At 44.2% G+C, this 23677-nt stretch overlaps 1 protein-coding gene across 2 annotated transcripts in view; it reads left to right on the forward strand.

Moving 5' to 3' along the window:
* The window catches only part of Snx4 (sorting nexin 4), an 80143-nt gene extending 63009 nt beyond the window's left edge, over nt 1–17134 (forward strand). Inside the window, exons 11-14 of one of the 2 annotated variants that reach the window (XM_045148430.1) lie at nt 1681–1780; nt 5591–5736; nt 11424–11538; nt 15972–17134. In XM_045148430.1, coding sequence (XP_045004365.1) covers nt 1681–1780; nt 5591–5736; nt 11424–11538; nt 15972–16019 — 409 coding nt within the window. In that variant the 3' untranslated portion in view covers nt 16020–17134. The remainder of the gene's footprint in view (nt 1–1680; nt 1781–5590; nt 5737–11423; nt 11539–15971) is intronic. The other variant, XM_045148431.1, reaches the window with a different exon arrangement.
* The last annotated feature ends 6543 nt before the right edge of the window (nt 17135–23677 follow it).

Here is a 23677-nt window from a genome sequence, read left to right on the forward strand (position 1 = left end):
CGTGAGACCTGGGGAATCAAGCCTCGAACCGGGGTCCTTAGGCTTCACAGGCAAGCACTTAACCGCTAAGCCATCTCTCCAGCCCTCTCTCTCTTTTTTAAAGCTTATCTTACTCATTCATTTATTTGAGAGAAAGAAGCAGAGAGAGAATGGACATGCCAAGGGCTTTTAGCCACTACAAAGGAATTCCAGATGCATGTGCCACCTGTGCATCTGGCTTATGTGGGTTCTGGGGAATTGAACCTGGGTCTTTAGGCTTCATAGGCAGGTGCCTTAACTGCTAAGCCATCTCTCCAGCCCCTTTTAAAACTGTCTTATTGACAGGTTCCATAGTTACAGACAAAAAAAAGCATGATCATTCTCTCCCCTCTGCCTTCCCCCTCACAAATTCACCCTCCATCAGATCCTCGTGCCCTACCAATTAGTCTCTTTTTACTTTTGCAACTGTAAACAGACTGTAAAGGAAAGTCAGACCAGCTGGCTGGTGAGCTTCAGTTTCTCTCGTGGCTTCACCTTCCATTGTCTGGACACACTGGCATCACAGATGCATGTGTCATTTTGCACTGGCTTTATGTGGGTGCCAGGGAATTAAACCCAGGCTGGGAGACTTTGTAAGCAGGGTCCTTAGCCACGGAGCCATCTCCCTAGCTATTAGACTTAATTTTGGGATTCTTTTTGTTGTTTGTTTGTTTAAAGGCAGGGTCTCACTGTACTCACTCTAGCCTGAGCTGACCTGGAACTTACTCTGTAGTCCCAAGCTAGCCACAAACTCATGAAAATCATTTTACCTGAGCCTCCCAAGTGCTGGGATTAAAGGCATGTACCACACAACTGGCTTTCTGGATTTGATTTTTTTTTTTTTTTTTTAATTTTTGGTTTTTCGAGGTAGGTCTCACACTAGCTCAGGCTGACCTGGAATTCATTATGTAGCCTCAGGGTAGCCTCAAACTCTTGGTGACCCTCCTACCACTGCCTCTGGAGTGCTGGGATTAAAGGCATGCACCACCATGCCCGGCATGGATTTAATTTTTTTTGTTTTTCAAGGTAGAGTCTCATTCTAGCCTGGGTTGACCCTGGAATTTACTATGCCATCTCAGGCTGGCCTTGAACCCACAGTGATCCTCCTACCTTTGACTCCCAAGTGCTGAGATTAATTTATTTTTGAGAGAGAAAGAGACAAGAAGAGAGAATGGGCATCCCAGGGCCATCAGCCACTGCAGACCAATTCACACCCATGTGCCACCTTGTGCATCTGGCTTACATGAGTCCCAGGGAATTGAACCTGGGTTCTCTGGCTCTGCAGGCAAGCGCCTTAACTGCTAAGCCATCCCTCGAGCCTCAGGATAATACATTTTAAATATTCAATTTATTTATTTATTTATTTGAGAAAGAGAGAAACAGATGAGCACATCAGGGCCTCCAGCCACTGTAAACGAGCTCCAACTGCATGTACCCCTTGTGCTTCTTGCTAATGTGGGTCCTGGAGAGTCGAACCAGGATCCTTTTGGCTTTGCAGGCAAACACCTTAACCGCTAAGACATCTCTCCAGCCCAGGATAATACATTTTAAACTTGGATGTTTTGGATGTAAGACATTGAAAATGACTCCCCTGCCTCTGAGAAGCATTCCTAGAATGGTAAGAAGCCAGGAAAGCTCAACAGTAGCTCTGTTCACTTCCAGGGCCGTGTGCAGGAAGCATGAACTGATGCAGTATGACCTGGAGATGGCCGCCCAGGACCTGGCATCCAAGAAGCAGCAGTGTGAGGAGCTGGCCACCGGCGTGAGTATTCCTGTAGCTGCACTGCTAATACACAGGCTGCCAGAACTTTTTTTCAGGAGAATAATGTGATAGTAATTTTACAATTCTGAGGGTGCTTTCTTCTTCATATTAAAAATACCAGCCATCAGCCGGGCGTGGTGGCGCACGCCTTTAATCCCAGCACTCGGGAGGCAGAGGTAGGAGGATCGCCGTGAGTTCAAGGCCACCCTGAGACTACAGAGTTAATTCCAGGTTAGCCTGGACCAGAGTGAGACCCTACCTTGAAAAACCAAAAAAAAAAAAAATACCAGCCATCAAGATAATGTTCGGTTTAATATTGTAAGAATTTGCCGAGTCTGATTTGGAAAGGTGTTTTACAGAAGTGTAGTTTACTTTGAAAAGCCTTCCTCTTTTAGAGTCAGCGCATCTCATCAAGAAAGGAGCACTGAGCTTTATTTGCTAATGCTTACTGAGAGTGTTTGCAGCATAAGCGGCTGCATCCTGCCCATTGCCTCCACGGGGACACTTTAGCTGCCATGGTGAAAGGCACATTCTGGAAAACAGTGAAGCAGCAGTAGAGCCACCACTTATCAGTCACTTCTTGAGCTGGATATCAAGTGTTTTAGGTTTTTTTAATTATTAAATTACTATACTTAGGTTAAGTACAGAGCCAAGGAAAGACAGCAACATGGCTAGAGATCTCATGTGAAGGCCTGGAAAAACTATGGAATGAAAAATGAGAAAGGAACTTCAAGGAGCTCCTGCTGTGTGGGGATTTGGAGGAGATAAAGAATCCATGTGGAGAGTAAGGGCTAGGGGGCCCAAGCCATCCCAGGCCCAGGAGAAGGAAAAACTCACTCACAGCTGGAAGTTCCCAAGTGGTCAGAGAGTGTGTCCTCCCCTTGCAAAGGTATTTATAACTTTATAGAGGTGGGCTGTCTTCCAGCTCAAGTGAACCCAGAGGGACAGCTGGTTGGTTAGGACTAGTGGCTGTTTCAGGAAGAAGCTGGCCTTGAAACCAAGTTCCAGTTAGTTTGTTTTGGTTTTTCAAGGTAGAGTTTCACTCTAGCCCACGCTGACCTGAAACTTGCTCTGTAGTCTTAAGGTGGCCTTGCACTCATGACGATCCTCCTACCTTGGCCTCCTAAATTCTGGGATTAAAGGCATGCGCCACCATGCCCAGCTAGTACTTGAGTTTTAAAAGTGGTGGCGCATGCCTTTAATCCAGCACTTGGAAGGCAGAAGGATTGCCATGATAAATTCGAGACCACCCTGAGATGATGTAGTAAATTTCAGGGCAGCCTGGACTAGAGCAAGACCCTACCTCAAAAATCCACACACACACCCCAGGAAAAAAAAAAAAAAGAAAAAGAAAGAAGCTGCGTTTGGTGGCATATGCCTTTAATTCCAGCAGAGGTAGGAGGATCGCCGTGAGTTCACAGCCACCCTGAGACTATGTAGTGAATTCTAGGTCAGCCTGAGCTAAAGTGAGACCCTACCTCGAAAAAAAAAGGGCTTTTCATCTGAGCATGGAGCATGGAGGCATATGCTTGTTGTTCCGGCACTTGGGTAGTAAAGGCAGGAGGATCAGATGTTTAAGGCCAGCCCTGGCTACATAGCAAGCTGGAGGCTAGCCTGGACTACATGAAACCCTCCTACAGCCCAAATAAAAAATGGTTTTCAGGCTGGAGAGATGGGTTAGTGGTTAAGGTGATTGCCTTAAACCCGTTTGATTCTCCAGTACCCATGTAAGCCAGATGCACAAAGTGGCACATGCATCTGGAGTTCATTTTCAGTGGCTGGAGGCCTTGGCATGCTCATATTCTCTCTCTGTGTGTCCCTACTTCTCTCTCTTTCTCTCTTTCTCTTTCTCTCTCAAATGAATAATTTAAAAAAAAAAAAAAACATGTCCCTTTGACTAACTCCAAGAGTGAGGGAATCTTAGAGCAGTGACTCTTGAGGCTGTCCTGCTGTCCTTGGGCTTAGGCATCTTGTTTTATTAATACATACTTGAGTTTCATATAAGTTATGCTGATATTTTTCCTTTCTAGTAAGTTATGCAGATTTTTTTTTTAATTTTTATTAACATTTTCCATGATTATAAAATATATCCCATGGTAATTCCCTCCCTCCCCACCCCCACACTTTCCCGTTTGAAATTCCATTCTCCATCATATTACCTCCCCATTACAATCATTGTAATTACATATATACAATATCAACCTATTAAGTAGCCTCCTCCCTTCCTTTCTCCACCCTTTATGTCTCCTTTTCAACTTACTGGCCTCTGCTACTAAGTATTTTCATTCTCACGCAGTAGCCCAGTCATCTGTAGCTAGGATCCACATATGAGAGAGAACATGTGGCGCTTGGCTTTCTGGGCCTGGGTTACCTGACTTAGTATAATACTTTCCAGGTCCATCCATTTTTCTGCAAATTTCATAACTTCATTTTTCTTTACCGCTGAGTAGAACTCCATTGTATAAATGTACCACATCTTCATTATCCACTCATCTGTTGAGGGACATCTAGGCTGGTTCCATTTCCCAGCTATTATAAATTGAGCAGCAATAAACATGGTTGAGCACGTACTTCTAAGGAAATGTGATGAGTCCTTTGGATATATGCCTAGGAGCGCTATAGCTGGGTCATATGGTAGATCAATCTTTAGCTGTTTTAGGAACCTCCACACTGATTTCCACAATGGCTGGACCAGATTGCATTCCCACCAGCAGTGCAGAAGGGTTCCTTTTTTTCCACATCCCCGCCAACATTTATGATCATTTGTTTTCATGATGGTGGCCAATCTGACAGGAGTTATGCAGATTTTTATTCCTTTATTTATTTACTTATTTTGAGAGAGAGAGAATGGGCACACCAGAGCCTTCAGCGGCTGAGAAACGAGCTCCAGGTGCACGCGCCCCTTGTGGCACATGTGTGACATTGCGCACTTGTGTCACTGCGCATCTGGCTACATGGGACCTGGAGATTCGAACCTGAGTTCTTAGGCTTCACAGGCAAGCACCTTGACTGCTGAGCCATCTCTCCAGCACTATGCAGATTTAAAAATAATATTCTTTTATTTATTTTCAAGCAGAGAGAACAGGCATGCCAGGGTCTCCAGCCACTGAATGCACCACTTTTTGCATGTGGGTTTACATGGATACTGGAGAATCAAAGGCTTTGCAAGCAAGCACCTTAGCCACTGATCCATATCGCCAGCCTCAAGTTACCCAGTTTTTTTTTTTTTTTATGTTTATTTATTAGCAATCAGAGAGAGAGAGGGAGTGTGAGTGAGTTAGAAGAGAGAGAGAATGGGCATGCCATGGCCTTTAGCCACTGTAAATGAACTCCAGAAGCATGCACTACTTTGGCTTACATGCGTTCTGGGGTATTGAACCTGAGTCTTTAGACTTTGCAGGCAAGTGCCTTAAGCTCTAAGCCATCTCTCCAGCCCAAGTTATGTAGATTTTTAAGGCACAGTTCAATAGTATTAAGTCTAATCACACTGCTTAAGACCAATCTGTAGAACTGTTTTCATTTTGCAAAGCTGCAACTCTTTCCCTATTAAACAACTACCCTTCCTGCTCTTCCTAGTCCCTGGAAGCCATCATTCTTTTTGTCTCTCTGATTCAGACTACTCTAAGGTACCTCATATAAGTGGAATCATATAATGTTTATCATTTGTGACTGGCATATTTCACATAGCTTCAAGATTCGCCTGTGTTGTAGCTTGTGTCTGAAGTTCTTTTCTTTTAAGGCTGAACAGTATTCCCCACTCTGTATATATCACACCTTTTTTATGTATTCATCTGTATTTATTTTCTTTAGACTGTGAGAACATTCTCATTGAAGGGAATGACTACGAAACTCTTTGGTCAAGAAACACCAGAGCAAAGAGAAGCCAGAATAAAAGTGCTGGAAGAACAGATAAACGAAGGAGAACAGCAGCTAAAGTCTAAAAATCTGGAAGGCAGGTAAAATACTGCAGTGCTTTTATTTTAATTTATTTTTTTATTGACAACTTCCATAACTATAGACAATAAACCCTGGTAAGCCCCCCCCCACTTTCCCCTTTGCAACTCCAGTCTCCATCATATCCCCTTCCCCTCTCTATAAGTGTCTCTTTTATTTTGATGTCATCATCTTTTCCTTCTTTTTTTTTAAATTTATTTATTTGAAAGTGACAGACAGAGAAAGAGGCAGACACAGAGAGAGAGAGAGAGAGAGAGAGAGAGAGAGAGAGAGAGAGAATGGGTGCGCCAGGGTCTCCAGCCACTGCATACAAACTCCAGATGCGTGCGCCCCCTTGTGCATCTGGCTAACGTGGGTCCTGGGGAATCGAGCCTCGAACCAGGGTCCTTAGGCTTCACAGGCAAGCGCTTAACCACAAAGCCGTCTCTCCAGCCCTTTTCCTTCTTTTATGAAGGTCCTCTGTAGGTAATGCCAGGCACTGTGAGGTCATAGATATACAGGCCATCTTATGTCTAGAAAAGTGCATTGTAAGGAGTCCTACCCTTCCTTTGGCTATTACATTCTTTCTGCCACCTTTTCTGCAATGGACCCTGAGCCTTGGAAGGTGTGGTAGAGATGTGTCAGTGCTGAGCACTCCTCTGTCACTTCTTCTCAGCAGTATAGTGTCTTCTGAGTCATCTCAAGATCACCGCCATCTGAAAGAGAAGGTTCTCTAGCCAAAAGTGAGAGTAACATTAATATATGGGTATAAACACTAAGAGAAGTGCTTACTGAGCAGTTTGGTGAGCATAGTATATACATTTAGCCAGACACCAGCAGATGTTACACCCCTAGGGCTTGTGATTACCCCTGTCATAGATTTTCAGTATCAGGCATGTATTCTGTCCCATGGAGTGAGTCTACAGTCCAAGTAGAGAGCAGTTGATTTCCTCCATAGCAGACATGCCACAGTTACACTCGTTGGCTCATTTGGCCTGGGCCAAACTTAAGGTTTGCAGTGTCCACTGTTGTTTATCTCCATTGTTGACTTCTCTCTGTCCCATGGAGCTGCATACAGAATGGCTTCTTCCAGCTTTCTATGAGCTGGTCTACAGAGAGGTTTTCAGCTCAGCTCCAGCAGCAGGGTTTCTCAGTGACCTTGCAGCCCAAGTATGTGGAGTCTTCAGCAATAGGGTCTTACCATCTATTCCTGGTGGGAAACCAGGGGCCTGGGCAATGGCCTGTAATGTTTTGGGGACATCAGGGACCTCCCTGGCCAACAACTCACTGGAAGGTATCCCATCCCTGGCACTGAAATTGTTTTAGTAACAATCTATGGCTTCTGGATGTACCATTGTCCAGAAAAGGAGGTTCCCATATGACTTATTCATACCCTCTTAGATTTTGATTAGCCCTCCCCTGCCTTTCCTTTACTCAGTCTCTTCTCCCGACCTCACTTTTTCCACTCCCAGAGTGAGTGTTTTATTGCATGCATCTTTTACTAACAACTGCCAGCTTCACAAGCATCCATGGATATAACTTTTGCTGCTAAAATGTAGTGCTGTATTCTGGAGAAATTTGATTAGCAAAAGTTGTGTTTGGAAATAGCTCTGTTACTATGGGGAAAGAGTAAAACGTGGGATTTGAGATTCATATTATTTTGTATACCTTTCATGCTTTCTATTCTTTGCATATCTTCTTTAAAACAATATTTTGGCTGGGTCATAGTGGCGCAAGCCTTTAATCCCAGCATTGGGGAGACAGGTTAGGAGAATTGCCATGAGTTTGAGGCCACCCTGAGACTCCATAGTGAATTTCAGGTCAGCTTAGGCTAGAGTGAGACCCTACCTCGAAAAACAAACAAAAAACAACATTTTGATGGGGGCCGGAGAGCTGGTTTAGCAATTAAGACACTTACAAGGTGGTGCATGTGTCTGGAGTTTTTCTACAGAGGCTAGAGCCCTGGCATGCCCATTTTGTCTATCTGCTTGCAAATAAATAAATTTTAAAAGCCTGGTGTGGTGGCGCATGCCTTGAACTCCAGCACTTGGGCGGCAGAGGTACGAGACTTGTTATGAGTTCAAGGCCAGGTCAACCTGGCCTAGAGTGAGATCCTACCTTGAAAGCCACCACCTCCCCCTCCAAAAAAAATGGCAAGGTGTTAATAGGTGTGGTAGTGCAAGTCTTTAATCCCAGCACTCGGAAGGCTAAGGTGTCTACCATCCAGTGGTGCCTGGGAGGACGTGAAATGAACACGCAACATAAGATTTCATTTTATTTACTGTTATTTTATTTATTTATTATTATTATTATTATTATTTTGGTTTTTCAAGGTAGGGTCTCACTCTGACTCAGGATGACATGTAATTCACTATGGAGTCTCAGAGTGGCCTCGAACCCACGGTGATCCTCCTACCTCTGCCTCCCGAGCGCTGGGATTAAAGGCGTGTGCCACCACGCCTGGCTTTATTTTTATTTTTCATTAACAACTTCCATGATTGTAAACAATATCCCAAGGTAATTCCCTTCCTCCCCTCCCTTTCCCCTTTGAAACTCCACTCTCCATCATATCCCCTTCCCCTATCACTAAGTCTCTCTTTTATTTTGATGTCAATCTTTTCCTCCTATTATGATGGTCCCAAGACCATCATAGGTAGTATGGTAGGTAGTGTCAGGCACTGCGAGGTCATGGATATCCAGGCCAACACACAAAATAAGATCTAATGGAAGGTGGGGAGATGCAAAAGAGTACTCCTAGAAGCTTGTATTTAGTTTCAGCCATTCAAAGCTATGGGGAACTATGAGCATGTGAGTGTAAGACAGATCATACCCTAAGTTGTTTGTTCGTGTTTCTCAGGAAATTTTTGGAGAAACTGATGAGTTCCTTGTTTCCTAGGAGCCCCACCCAAGGTACACAGTGTTCCATGTCCCCAGCTTTAGCCTGAGCAAAGATTAACCTATTGCCAGTTAGACTGATTTCATACCTAGGTAACCATGAGCTAGGAAAAAAAAAAGCCGGGCGTGGTTACACACTCAGGAGGCAGAGGTAGGAGGATCGCAATGAGTTTGAGGCCACCCTGAGACTACAGAGTGAATTCCAGGTTAGCCTGAGCTAGTATGAGACACTACCTCAGAAAACCAAAAAAAAAAAAAAAGAAGAAGAAGAAGAAGAAGAAGAAGGCGGCTAGAGAGGTGGCTTAGCAATTAAGGCACTTGTCTGTAAAGCTAAAGGACCCAAGTTTGATTCCCTAGTACTCTTGTAAGCCAGATACACATGGTGGCACATGTATCCTGAGTTTGTTTGCAGCAGCTAACAACAGCCCTGGCGTACCCATTCTCTCTATCTGCCTCTGTCTCTGTCAAATAAATAAAATTGAGAAGAATATTCTTTAAAAAAAAATGTAGGTGTATATAACCCTGTTTTTCTCCGTTTACATGAGTGGTGTTTTTTTTTATTCCCAAGGTAGGGTCTCACTCTAGCTCAGGCTGACCTGGAATTCACTATGTAGTCTCAGGGTGGCTTCGAACTCATGGTGATCCCCCTACCTTCCAAGTGCTGAGATTAAAGGCGTGTGCCACCATGTCCAGCTTTGGCCTTACATGAGTCTTAAGAAAAAGAAGCCATGAAGCCTAAGGACATAGGTTCAATTCCCTAGTACTCACATAAGCCAGATATACAAGGTGGCTCATGTACCTAGAGTTTGTTTGCAGTGATTGGAGGCCCTGGCATACCTGTGTTCTCTCTTTCTCTCAAATAAATTAATTAAATATATGGCCTAGCTGTTAAGTTTATTGCCTGCAAAGCCCAATAACTTCTCCAGATCCCACGTATAGCCAGATACAACAGTAATGCAAGTGTGCAAGGCCCTGCATATACACAAGGGGGTGCATGCATTGACGTTCATTCACAGTGGCTGAAAGGCACTGGTGCACCCATTTCTCTCCCTCTCCCTCCCTACCACTCGCTCTCTCTCTCAAAAAAAAAAAAAGTTGTGTTAGAGTACAGTTAAGGCGCTTGCCTTCAAAGCCTAAGGACCCAGGCATGATTCACCACAACCCATGTAAGCCAAATGCACAAGGTGGTTTATGTGTCTGGATTTTGTTTGTAGTGGCTGGAGGTCCTGGTACACCCACTCATATTCTCTCTCTCCCTCTCTCTCTCTCTCTCTCTCTCTCCCTCTTTCTCTATCAAATAAATATGTAAAAATAAAATAAATATTTAACAAAAAGAACCCCACAATTATTGATACATAACTCTTCCTGGGGAGGTATTGAAGGAAAAAACCCCAGCAGGGGGTCCCCCACACTCTGCCCGGATATGGCGACACCCCAAATCACTCACGAGAAGCGGTCTTGATGCAAACTGCAAGAGGATTTTATTCCAAGCGCGCTGGGGCCCACAGTCGTACACCTCACAGGGGTAGAGGACTGCAGAGCCCCGAATGCAGGATCAGGACAGTTTTTATAGGGTTTCTAACAAAGCCTGTGCATTAGACCAATCATTTTTTAATATCAGGAGCCCGCAGGGTGTTAGCCAGTCAGTTTGTGCCACCCCATAATTCCTAAGCCAATTAGTTTAATTTGTTCAAGCCCCTTGTGGACCAAGCATTCTCTTATGACCTTGGTGGTCAGCATTTGCACAGGTCCTTGGGTGGGAGTAGCAGAGTGTGGTACCAGTCTCCTATGACCTTGGAGGTCGGCCTTTGCGCAATTCCTTAGGTGGGGGTAGCAGAGTATGGTATCAGCCTCCTATGACCTTGGTGGTCTGAGGCAGGCCGCTATAGCTTATGGTGCGAGCTACTAAGGCTTACAGTGTGGGCTATTAAGGCTTATAGTGTAAGGCTTATAGTGCAGGCTATTTACAGAAACCAAATAAGTGGTTCACTTCATTACTCATTTCCCATCCTTGAGGGCTATCTTATGCCCTTTTTACCTAGTTTTATATTAGGAGCGGGCTCTGATATAATGAGAAGAGGGATTCTTTACTTGCTTCCAACAGAGAGTAAAGCCTGGAGTTTGAGGTATGCAGGGAGCCCGCTTAAGCTCCCCTTGGAGCATGATAGTATTTCTGAGCTTCTGAATTCTTGGGCCTTTCAGTATGAACAGAAATGTCTGTTCATCCAACAGACAACAGACCAAAAAAATGATTCCCCACAAGTCTGATTTGGAGAACTAATGAGTTCATGACTTACAGGGCAGTAGGTGACGCGAAGGCAGTTGCGTCATCAAAAGGCCACCCTAGCATAGATGACAGCTGGGGCCTTGGGCCCACTGCAGGGCTTGTGGGGGGCTCCATCCAAGAAAGTCCGTTCGCTATCACTTGTTCACTGCTAAATGACCTTGAGGGAAGGGCCTCTGAGCGTTGTAACTCTTTTTTCGAGGTAGGGTCTTACTGTAGCCCAGACTGACCTGGAATTCACTGTGTAGTCTCAGGCTGGTCTTGAGCTCACAGAAATCCTCCAACCTCAGCTTCCCAAGTGCTGGGATTAAAAGAGTGCACCACCATGCCCAGCTCTTTGTTTTGGTTTTTCAAGACAGGGTTTCATTCTAGTCCAGGCTAGCTTGGAATTTACTATGTAGTCTCAGGGTAGCCTTGAACTCACAGGAATCCTCCTACCTCTACCTTCGGAGTGCTGTTATTAAAGGCATGGTGATATGTACATGGTCTATTTAATTTAAATAATAATAGGGATTCTACCTTATATTTCAGAGAATTTGTGAAAAATGCGTGGGCTGATATCGAACGATTCAAAGACCAAAAGAACCGGGACTTAAAAGAAGCCCTCATAAGCTATGCCGTCATGCAGATCAGCATGTGCAAAAAGGTGAGCTTGGGCTCCAGTAAAGGTGCAGCTGTATTTAGAAGTGCTCATAAATTTCTTTGAAGTTTCTTATTTGAGCCAGGCGTGGTGACGCACGGCTTTAATCCCAGCACTCGGGAGGCAGAGCTAAGAGGATCTCTGTGAGTTCAAGGCCACCCTAAGACTACATAGTGAACTCCAGGTCAGCCTGAGCTAGACTGAGAAAATTTTTAAGAAAATTTTTAAAAACTTTCTTATTTGTACCAAAAATTTCATTAAAAAATTTTTTTTTAGTTTTATTTTCCAGCAGAGACAGAAAGAGAAAGAAGAGAGACAGAGAGAGAGAGAGAACGGGCCTCCAGCCCCTGCAAACGACCTCCAGATGCATGTGCCCTTGTGTATCTGGTTTACGTGGGTCCTGGGAATCGAACCTGGGTCGTTTGGCTTTGTAGGCAAAGACCTTAACTGCTAAGCCAACTCTCCAGCCCAAAAGTTTCACTTTTACTAACCCCTTTTTAAAACTTTTTATGCTAGGCATGGTAGCTCACTCCTGTAATCACAGCATTTGGGATGCTGAGATGGGATAACCAGCATCTCACTGAGCTAGAGTGAGACCCTGCCTCAAAAATAAGCATAAGTAAACAAGGCTGGAGAGGTTGCTCAGTGGTAAATGCGCTTGCCTGCAAAGCCTAAGGACCCAGTACCCTGCCAGATGCAGTAGCTGTGCATGCATCTGGAGTTTCTCTGCAGTGGCTACAGGCCGTGGCATGCCCACATTCATTCTCTCCCCCACCCCATCTCTCTCTCTTTCAAATAAATAAAATATTTTAAGAGTTGGAGAGATGGCTCAGTAGCTAAGGCACTTTCCTGCAAAGCCTAAGGATCTGAGTTTGATTCCCCAGTACCCACGTAAAGTCAGATACACAAAATGGTGCATGCACCTTAAGTTTGTTGACAGTGGCTAGAGGCCCTGGCACATGCCCTTCTCTCTGTGTCTCTTCCTCAGTTTCTCTCTCTTCTTTCTGTCTCTCTCTGCTTGTAGATAAATAAATTTTTTTGGTGGGGAGGAGGTTCGAGGTAGGGTCTCACTCTAGCCCAGGCTGACCTGGAATTCACTATGGAGTCTCAGGGTGGCCTCGAACTCATGGCAGTCCTCCTACCTCTGCCTCCCGAGTGCTGGGATTAAAGGCGTGCGCCACCACACCCGGCTTCTCCTGAGTTTTTAAAGAAGTGCTGTTGTCAAAATATCAGTTATTGCCAGGTGTACTGGTACATGCCTTTTATCCCAGCAGTGGGGAGGCCAAGGCAGGAGGATTGCCGTGTGTTCTAGGTCCCTAAGACAGTGAATGCCAGATCAGCATGAGCTGAGTGAGACCCTACCTCTGGGGGTTGCGGAGAAAATGTCAGTTATTCCCACTTAAATCTCATTTATATGCTGCATTTATAAATTGCGTTTGAAATACGCACTGCATAACGTTACTTAGGTTAGATGATGTTCTTGCGCAGGACAGTAAAACCAGTCCTAATAAAGAATAGACACTTTGATTACCAGATAGCTTCCTGGCTCTCCTGGCACTGCCTCCCATGGCATTAGTTGCATTGGGATCATAGATGCATGGGGCACTTTGCGTGAAGCTTTGTATGGATGCTGAGGAGGACCATCCTAGGTCAGCAGGCTTGCAAGCAGCTGCCTTTAACCACCGAGCATGTCCTGCCTCTGCCTCCCAAGAGCTGGGACTCAAGGTGTGCCCACCACACCGGGCTTCCTTAACTTCTGTCTTGTTGTGTAACATTGGCAATGTGCCACCCACCAGTGCCAGTGTGTGCGTGCTTGCCTGCTTGCTTGTTTTTGTGGTGCTGAGGATTCAGCTCAGGGGCTCCTGTTCTGCCCCTGTGGTTCAGCCCCGACTTCCTGTGTGTACATCTGTCCAGCATGCCAGAACTATCAAGAGATTCACATATCAAGACCTTGCACATTTCTGTTGTCTTAGAAGGAAAACATCATATAAGCACATATTCAGTTCTTTAACTTACCCAGAGGCTATAGTTGTTTTTTGTTGTTGTTGTTTGTTTGTTTGTTTTATTTTTATTTATTTGACACAGAGAGAGAATGGGCACACCAGGGCTTTCAGCCACTGCAGACAAATTCTAGGCGCATGCGCCCCCTTGTGCATCTGGCTAACGTGGCTCCTGGGAATAGAACCTGGGTCCTTTGGCTTTGGAGGCAAACACCTTAACTGCTAAGCCATCCCTTCAGTCCAGAAGCTATAGTTTTTGGCTGAGCCATTGCTTTTTGTAACATTTTCACTTGTATAATCAGCAGTAGCAGCAAAATATATTTTGAGACATAAACACTACACTGAGTTACTTAACGTGAGCAAATTCAGATTTATACCTAAATGAATTCTGTGACACTTCATATGTGGAGCTTTGGACTCATTTAAAAGAAGTTAATTAGGGCTGGAGAGATGGCTTAGTGGTTAAGCACTTGCCTTTGAAGCCTAAGGACCCCGGTTCGAGGCTCAGTTCCCCAGGACCCACGCTAGCCAGGTACACGAGGGGGCGCACGCGTCTGGAGTTCATTTTCAGTGTCTGGAGGCCCTGGTGTGCCCATTTTCTCTCTCTCTCTCTGTCGCTCTCAAATAAATAAATATAAATAAAAACAAAACCAAAAAAAAAAAAAAAAGTTAGTTAGGTGATGGTAGACACATCTGGAGACACTAAAGGCCCGGCTCACTGTCACCACTGCTTGTGTGCACCATTGTCCTGCCCGCTGCCACTCTGCCTGTTGCTGGGGTGCTGGTCTGCCTTTCATAGCCTCAGTTAACCACTAAATTTTCAGTGTTATCTTTTGTTTGTTTGTCTTAATAAGCTGCCATCCTGGAATTATAGGCACACACCAGCATGTCTGCCAGTTCACATGAGTACTGGGGATTGAACTTGGGTCCGGCAAGCACATCACCAACTGAGCCATCTCCCAGATCAGTTTTACTTGCTTTTTTTTTGTTATTATTTGCTTAAAAATGCTGCAAAGCCAGGCCTGGTGGTACACGCCTTTAATCCCAGCACTTGGGAGGCAGAGGTAGGTGGATCGCTGTGAGTTCAAGGCCACCCTGAGAGTACATAGTGAGTTCTAGGTCAGCCTGAACTAGAGTGAGACCCTACCTCAAAAAAACCAAACAAAAAAATGCTGCAAAACCTTTAAATAGTGTTGCAAAGTCCTCTTCCTTTCACTTTGTTTAGGGTAGAGTAGCAGAAAGTTTGTTTTGTTTGTTTATTTATTTGAGAGGGTGGTGTTTATTTATTTATTTGAGAGGGACAAGCAGAGAGAGAAAATGGGTACATCAGGGCCTCCGGTCCCTGCAAATGAACTCCAGATGCATGCGCCACCTTGTGCATCTGGCTTATGTGGGTCCTGGGGAATCAAACCTTGAACCGGGATTCTTAGTCTTCACAGGCAACTGCTTAACCACTAAGCCACTCTCCAGGCCTAACTTAAAAAAAAAATTGTTTTTTGTTTACTTTTATTTATTTGTTTGAGAGTGACAGACAGAGAGAGAGAGAGAGAGAATGGGTGTGCCAGGGCCTCCAGTCACTGCAAACGAACTCCAGATGCATGCGCCACCTTGTGCATCTGGCTAACGTGGGACCTGGAGAATCAAGCCTCACACCCGGGGTCCTCGGGCTTCACAGGCAGGCGCGTAACCGCTAAGCCATTTCTCCAGCTCCCCAGACCTAACTTTTTATTAACATCTTCCATAATTAGACAATAGACCATGATAATTCCCTCCCCACTTTCACTTTTACCCTCAAAAATCTACTCTCCATTTTATCCTCCCCCCCTCCCCAATTTGTCTGTCTGTGTCTCTCTCTCTCTTGGTTTTTTTGAGTAGGTAGGCTCCTATTCTAGCCCAGGTTAACCTGGAATTCACTTTGTATTCTCTAGATAGCCTTGAACTCCTGGGGATCCTCCTATCTCAGCCTCCCAAGTGCTGAGATTAAAGGCATGCTCCACCACACCTGGCTTCTTTTTGTTTTTTTTTTGAGATAGGGTCTCACTCTAGCCCAGGCTGACCTGGGATTCATGATGTAGTCTCCTGGTGGCCTCAAACTCACAGCAGTCCTCCTAACTCAGCCTCCAGAGTGCTGAGATTAAAGGCATGTGCCACCACACCTGGCTTTTTTGTTTGTTTGTTTGTTTGTTTTTGTTTTTTAAGGTAGAGTCTCACTCTATCCCAGGCTTACCTGGAATTCACTATGGAGTCTCAGGGTGGCCTCGAATCCACCTACCTCTGCCTCCCAAGTGCTGGAATTAAAGGCGTGCGCCACCATGTCCGCCATACCTGTCTTTTATTTGTGATTTTAGGAAAAATGTTTTCAGTGTTTCCTTATTTAGTATGATGTTTACAATAGATCTTTCATACAGAATCACATTTTAAAGTTGCTTTTGTTTTCAGGGAATTCAAGTTTGGACCAATGCTAAGGAATGCTTTAGCAAGATGTAATCTTGTGAATTGAATTTGTCTTCAATCAAAGTGCCCCAGAACAGAAGCACAAGTAGAGATTTGAGTTGCCATACAATATACATAAAAACATACAGTAGATAAAATAAATTCAGCTTTCTTTAACCTAATTTTAGTTATATTCATGTAGGGCAAAAAAGGATATATTTTAATGAAGAATAAATATTATAATTTGAGGTTTTGGGGACTGGTGCTCATTCTAAAAAGTTAATTTAATAATATATACCAACAGATTATCTGTCAGGCTTCTGAGTCACTGAACGAGTGTCAAGATGTTAGGTGATTTCTAGACGCTCCTTTCAATATCAATTGCTCTGGGTCTTTTCACATACAAAATTTTTCCTAAGATTGAATTAATATATTTACTTGGTAAGACCCACTAATGTGTTAGTAGGGGGTTCTTTTCTCTTGCCTTATAGTTGAGCTATTTGGTTTGACAAAGCTCAGCAGAAATTTATGAAATCTAAGATTTTCTTGCACATTCATTGATTCCCCCGTAACATCTGTATCTACTAGAAAATGCCTTCAGTGTGTGTTTTATCCAAATTTTGATACTGGTCAGAAATTTTATATTGCCAACGACGACTCTCAGTGTAATAGATACAGAGTGGAATATGTTGTTAAGATCTAGGAGTTGCTATGTTTGAAGTTTTAATTGAGAATTTTTATCCTCAATTAATTCTTAACCTCAGTAATGAGCCTCAATTTACCCTGCTCGGCTCTCTGCACGTGGAATTTCAGGGTACATGATGTAGCATTCTCGTGTGTAAGGTACAGGTAGTGAACACATGTGCTACTGCCTTCATCATTAATGTCTGTCTTTTCTATCGCCTGACTGTGATTTTTGTAAAATAAATTATATTGTGTTGGGTTTTTTTTAATGTGTGTTTTTGTGGTATATGTCCAGAAGCCAAACAAACTCTCATTTTGCTAGCTTTGCAGAATCTTAAATGTATACTATTATTTCTAATGATGTTTAAAGAAAAATTCCCACTACTATTTGACTTTTTTATATGCTTAAAATGTTGCTGGATTTTTTTGTGCTGTCTGCCAAACTTATACAATAAATAAATGAAGTATTGTGTTGATTTCCAAAATATTTTTGTTACTTTAACAAGAATGATCCATACAGATAAGTCCGTGATTTTCTATGAGAGCTTCAAAGTGCTTAATTGTATAAGCCTATCTTATACCCAATGTTGATGTATTAGATAAAATAAGACTAAATATTTTACTGTAAAAGAAAAAAAATCGGTAGAAGTAAAGTTATGTCTGTGGATAATTGACTAAAGAAATACCTTCCCACTTTGCATTTAAGTATCAAAACCCAAGGCTCCCGTGTAGGTGTAGAGTTCTTGCTTAGGTGTGTACAAGGCCCTGGGTTTAATCCCTGGCATCACAAAGAAGTAATAAAAAAGAACCTTCTTTCTTCCTTGAGCTGGACTTGGTGGTACACACCTGTAATCTCATCCCTTGAGTGGTGGGGGCAGGAGGATCGCAAGTTTGAGGCCAGCTAGAGTTACAGAGTGAGCTGCAGGACAAGCCTGAGTGCAAAGTGAAATCCTGTCTAAAAGTGCGTGTGCACACACACACACACACACACACACACACGCACGCGCCTCTCTCCCAAATTGACGTTAATCAAGATCCATTTTCACAAACCTAGTTTGAGAAGGTCCTCAAATATATTTTAGAAGATGGATTAGAGTTGTATGTTTATAATCCCAGCTACTCAAGAAGCTTAAACAAAAGGATCACCTGAACTCAGGAATTCAGCCTGGGCAACATAGCAAGCACCCACCTCACTTATTTAAACAAGGAAAAAGGGCCCTTCATGGTGGCACACACCTTTAATCCCAGCACTTGGAAGGCAGAGCTGAGGAAGATGACTGAGTTTGAAGCTGTCCTGAGACTACATAGCAGATTCCAAGTCTGGTCTAGAGTGAAACCCTATCTCAGAAGAAAAAAACTATATATATATTTTCCCAGAATGCCAAGTCAGTCTGGGCTACAGCGAGACCCTATCTCAGGAAAAAAAAAAAAATTTATATATATATATATATATATATATATATATATATATATATATATATGTATATGTATATATAATCTCCCAGACAATTCCAATGAGCAAGTAAGTTGGAAACCCTCACGTAGGGATGGAGGTGCATGGAAAAGCATTTGCATCAGTGGCATCGGGAGCTCAGGTCTAAGGAGATGGCCACTGGAGCTGGGTTGTAACTGATCCGGCTACATCCTTCCTCTTTGCTTTCCAAGCAGGGTGGTTACAAAGAGAGTGCGTAAAATATGAAGCCCTTTACAACATAGCCTCAGGTCGTGGAGATGGTGGGTAGAGCTTGGCTGCAGATGAAAGCAGACAAGCCGGGCGTGGTGGCGCACGCCTTTAATCCCAGCACTCGGGAGGCAGAGGTAGGAGGATGGCCGTGAGTTCGAGGCCACCCTGAGACTACATCGTGAGTTCCAGGTCAGCCCGAGCTAGAGTGAGACCCTACCACAAAAAAAGAAAAAAAGCAGACACATGGAAAGTGAGCTTTGTACGTGAGCTAGTCGTGGGGGAGAGCGGGCTGAATGGAAGTAGGCTCAAGGACAAAATGGTATGTGTGAATATGAGTGTGATTACTGCATCTCATCTTCCTTCTGTTACACTTTGGTAAAAACCCAACTCTGACTTGCTATGCTAAGCCACGGGCCTTGTGCCCCCATCAGTACCTTTCCTTTTTTTTATTTTTTATTTTTTGTTTTTATTTGTTTATTTGAGAGTGACTGACAGAGAGAGGAAGAGGCAGATAGAGACAGAGAGAATGGGCGCGCCAGGGCCTCCAGCCACTGCAAACGAACTCCAGACGTGTGCGCCCCCTTGTGCATCTGGCTAACGTGGGTCCTGGGGAATCAATCCTCGAACCAGGGTCCTTAGGCTTCACAGGCAAGCGCTTAACCACTAAGCCATCTCTCCAGCCCCCATCAGTACCTTTTCTTTGCTCTCTTGTCCGGGATCAGAATGCGAAGTCCCTTCAACAGCATGTCTTCCACCTCCTTTACTACCTGAGCTGTTTCTCCTGGAAATCTGGGGCTTGATGTTTGTAGCATCATCCTCAAACTCTGCCCAAAGCTTGTGGGCACCGGAGGTCAGATCGGGGAGCAAGACAGAAAGGCAGCTCCCCCACACCATCTCTCAGCACCATGCGGTTCCTACTGGCAAGGCAGAACTCTCTGCCTTTTGTACTGGAGTGACCTCGTTGGTGTCCTGCCCTAAAGATGCTCAGGTCCTTCAGGCACATTTTATCACTTGTTGGACGTGTGTATGTACATAAAGAGGCACATTATTATTATTACTATTTTTTTTTCTTTGGTTTTTCAAGGTAGGGTCTCAGTCTAGCCCAGGCTGACCTGGAATTCACTATGTAGTCTCAGGGTGGCCTCGAACTCAGGGCGATCCTTCTACCTCTGCCTCCCGAGTGCTGGGATTAAAGGCGTGCGCCACCACACCCGGCTTCAGCACCCATTTGGGAGCTAGCAGGACCCCAGGAGTCCTGTGGCCTCCCAGTCTGCAGGGCGCTCATTGCACCTACCTGACACCTGAGCCCCGGTGGCTCCTTTTCACTCCAGGCTCATGTTCAGTCTGGAGGATGTGCTCTGGCCTGGCAGTAACCGAAGACCCCCCCCCCCAACCTCACTCCCCCACCCCTGTCTTCTGCAAGAGGTGGAAACTGAACCACAGCTCTTGGTGGGGGCCCCTGGGTATCCATGACACAGGGCCACTGCCTGGCAGCCGGCTCAGAAAGCAGGGGATGTCTGTTCAGGGAGACCATAATGGAATAGCCCAGACTGGGTCAAGAACATAGATTTGCCATAGATTTGCTGCACATACCTGGAATGCCAACTCTTAGGAGGCCGGAGCAGGAGGATTGCTGTGAGCTCCAAGCCAGCCTGGTCTACATAGCCAATGCCAGAGGTGCATAGCAAGACGCGTCTCAACAACAATTGTATTTCTCATCCCGAGGCAGAAGGCAGACATGCACCCTAGATAGGTACATAGATTGATAGATGATTAATAGATTGACTGATGATAGAAACAGAACACAATAGACTGAACTCCCAACCTGAATCTTTTTATAACTGCCATTGACCAATTTAACCACCTCGTAACATTGTTGAACTGGGGATTAACATGATATATGAACTTGACGTAGCTCAGCCTCTGGCCCGCCTTGTGTCGGAACACCTTAACCTTCTCAAACCAACCCTGGGCATAACTGCTGCTGGGAAGTCTTCCCTGACCTAATCCAAGAGACTCTGGTCCCCCAAACTCCTGAAACGCCCTAGACACCTAGTGCTGATGTAGCTGATCTTATGTGTGTGAGGGGTTGAGTGTATAAAATGTCCCAGTGTTTTAAAAGCTACACCATTGTGCGTTCTGCTGTTATGGGGTCCAGCGTCACACAGGTAAGACCATCGATTCACAGAATGTGAAGTAAAGTTTTATTGGGTAAAAAAAAAAAAAAAAAAAAAAACCTCTGGTATACTAGGTCTGTGCCCCAGAGGGAATCTCAGGGGGGCAGCCCTGAACTGTTCAGGAGTGTCAGCTTTTATTGGAAATAACCACAGGATGTTAGAAAAAAAACAGGATGGGAGTTAAAGCATAAATCACAATTTACATTTGACAGTTACAGCCATAAAAGTAAAAAAAAAAAAAAAAGAAAGAAAGAAAAGAAACTTGTAAACAGATCTGTTGGTCAGTTTATGGAAGTGCCCACCCTGGGGGGGGGGGGGCAGGGGTTCAAGGTAGGCCTGTGACCAGGAGTCCAGCTTATTTTAAGGAGTTTGCTTAGCAGTGCAGGCCCCAGGTAATGCTATTCAGACCAGCAGAGCCTTCTGTTTACCTGCCACTAACTAAGCAAGTGTTTCATTCCATTTTTTTTATGAGCTCCTACAAGGAAGTGACTTCTGTTTGTCTCTAAGCCAGGCATACAGAAATGCAGAGAAGCTGAGTTTGGCGGCGCACACCTTTAATCCCAGCACCTGGGAAGCGGAAGTAGAGGATCGCCATGAGTTTGAGGCCACCCTGAGACTCCATAGTGAATTCCAAGTCAGCCTGAGACCCTACCTCAAAAAACCAAAAAAAAAAAAAAAAAGGAAATGTAGATAAATATAACATCATGCTCACTTTACAGTGCCATATAACTTTAATCTCTTGCAAGGCTGACATAGAAGGATCAGGATGTCAAAGGTTATCTAGGTGACACAAGCAGTCTCTCTCCCTCTTTCTTTCTTTCTTTCTTTCTTTCTTTCTTTCTTTCTTCCTAGATAAAAGGTGGTGGGGCTGGGGAATTGCAGAGATGGCTCAGCAGTTAAGGTGCTTGCTTGCAAAGCGTAATGACCTAGGTTCAATTTCTAAGTGGCACATGGGTCTGGAGTTTATTTACAGTGGCTGGAGACCCTGGTGCACCGCTTCTCTCTCTGTTTCCTCCCTCCCTCTCTCTCTCCCTCCCTCTCTCTCTCTCTCTCTCTCTCTCTCTGCTTGCAAATAAATAAATTAAAAAAATATAAATAGAAGAAAGGGTTGGGCATGGTGGCACATGCCTTTAATCCCAGCACCTGGGATGCCAAGGTGGGAGGATTGCTGTGAGTTATGAGTTAGAGGCCATCTTGAGACTACCTAGTGAATTCCAGGTTAGCCTGGGCTAGAGCAAGACCCTACCTCAAAAAAAAAAAAAAAAAAAAAAAAAAGGAAAGAAAAAAGAAAAATAGAAGAAAGATTTATTGGAGAGGGGATTTGGGAGGGGGAAAAGGAAGGTAATTGGAGAGCACTATGAACATTGTATATTGTCTATATGTATGGGAGTTGTCAATAAAAAAATTTTAAGGGGCTGGAGAGATGGCGTAGTGGTTAAGCGCTTGCCTGTGAAGCCTAAGGACCCCGGTTCGAGGCTCGGTTCCCCAGGTCCCACGTTAGCCAGATGCACAAGGGGGCGCACGTGTCTGGAGTTCGTTTGCAGAGGCTGGAAGCCCTGGCGCGCCCATTCTCTCTCTCTCCCTCTACCTGTCTTTCTCTCTGTGTCTGTCGCTCTCAAATAAATAAATAAATAAATAAATAAAATTAAAAAAAAAAAAAATTTTAAGGATCTGGAGAGATGGCTTAGTGGTTAAGGTGTTTGCCTGCAAAGCCAAAAGATCTCAGCTCGATTCCCCAGGACTCACATAAGCCAGATGCACAAGGTGGCACATGCATCTGGAGTTCGTTTGCAGTGGCTAGAAGCCCGGGCCTGCCCATTCTGTGTGCCTGTCTGCCTCTTTTCCTCTCTAGCTCTCTAAAATAAATAAATTTTTAAAAAATTCTATCAGTGTTGTGTTTGTCAAATTTTCCTTGTTTTGTTAAGTTTTTGTACTTGTCGATGCAAAAGACACAGCTCTCACCTCAAAGGGGATAAGAGAGTGTTTATTCTGCAGCCAAATATGAGTGACCATGGCCCAGGAACACAGATTTAGGTCACCCCAAATTTTTATGTTTTAATGTGTTAACGATTTCATGAAGGTTTTATAGTTACAGAACAAAAAGGAAGTCATAAATAAAGGAACTTTTCAAATACATTGGCTGACCATCAGATTGGCAGGGCATACCAAAGTTGGGGGTGGAGGCAATCTCCACCATAGACCTCAGATGCTGTCTGATGACAGTCTTAGCCCTTGGGTTGGTGAAAGCTGGGGTCAGTTCTTGTATTCCAAAAAGGATGATACCTGATCAACTGATAGTCACCAGGATGTTAGTTCAGACACATAGGTGGGCAATAAATGGATTTTAAGGGGCAAAAGGTAGCCCCAGGTAATTTGCAACATTTCATCTCTGTGATCACAGAGTCCATTCAGCCTTGCTGGCAGTAAGTGCAGCAGACAGCTGTTTTCTGGGAACTTTAGTTCACAAACTATACATTCTGACCTCAGCATACAGATGCCCCTATATTCTATGCAAACATTCTATCACTGAGCTATATCTCTAGCCCCAAAATATACCATCACTCTTATTTTTTTGAGTATTAATAAAACTTTTTAAAAATATATTTTATTTGTTTATTTGAGAGAGAGAAAGAGGCAGAGAGAAAGACAGAAAGAGGGGGCGGGGGATGGAGAATGAGTGTGCCAGAGCCTCCAGCCACTAAGGAACTCCAGATACATGTGCCCCTTTGTGCATCTGGCTTACTTGGGTCCTGAAAAGTTGACCCAGGATCCTTTGGCTTTGCAGGCAAATGCCTGAACTGCTAAGCCATCTCTCCAGCCCTAATAAAACTTTTAATAAAACACTTAAAAGAATTAACAGAAGTACAGAAAATATCATTAAAATGTTTACATAACCACACACATTTTAAAACATCCCCATTAGTTTTAGAAGCCAGGGGTTTTAAACTTTGAAAAAGTTAACTTAGAAATACAAAGGATTGCAGATGAACACAGAGCAAGACAACCAAGAAAACTATTTAAGTCTGATTGCAGCCAGGCATGGTGGCACATGCCTTTAATCCCAGCACTCGGGAGGCAGAGGTAGGAGGATCACCGTGAGTTCAAGGCCACCCTAAGACTACATAGTGAATTCCAGGTCAGCTTGGGCTAGCATGAGACCCTATCTA

This window comes from Jaculus jaculus, chromosome 4 (assembly GCF_020740685.1).
Source record: "Jaculus jaculus isolate mJacJac1 chromosome 4, mJacJac1.mat.Y.cur, whole genome shotgun sequence".
Classification (NCBI taxonomy): Eukaryota; Metazoa; Chordata; class Mammalia; order Rodentia; family Dipodidae; genus Jaculus; species Jaculus jaculus.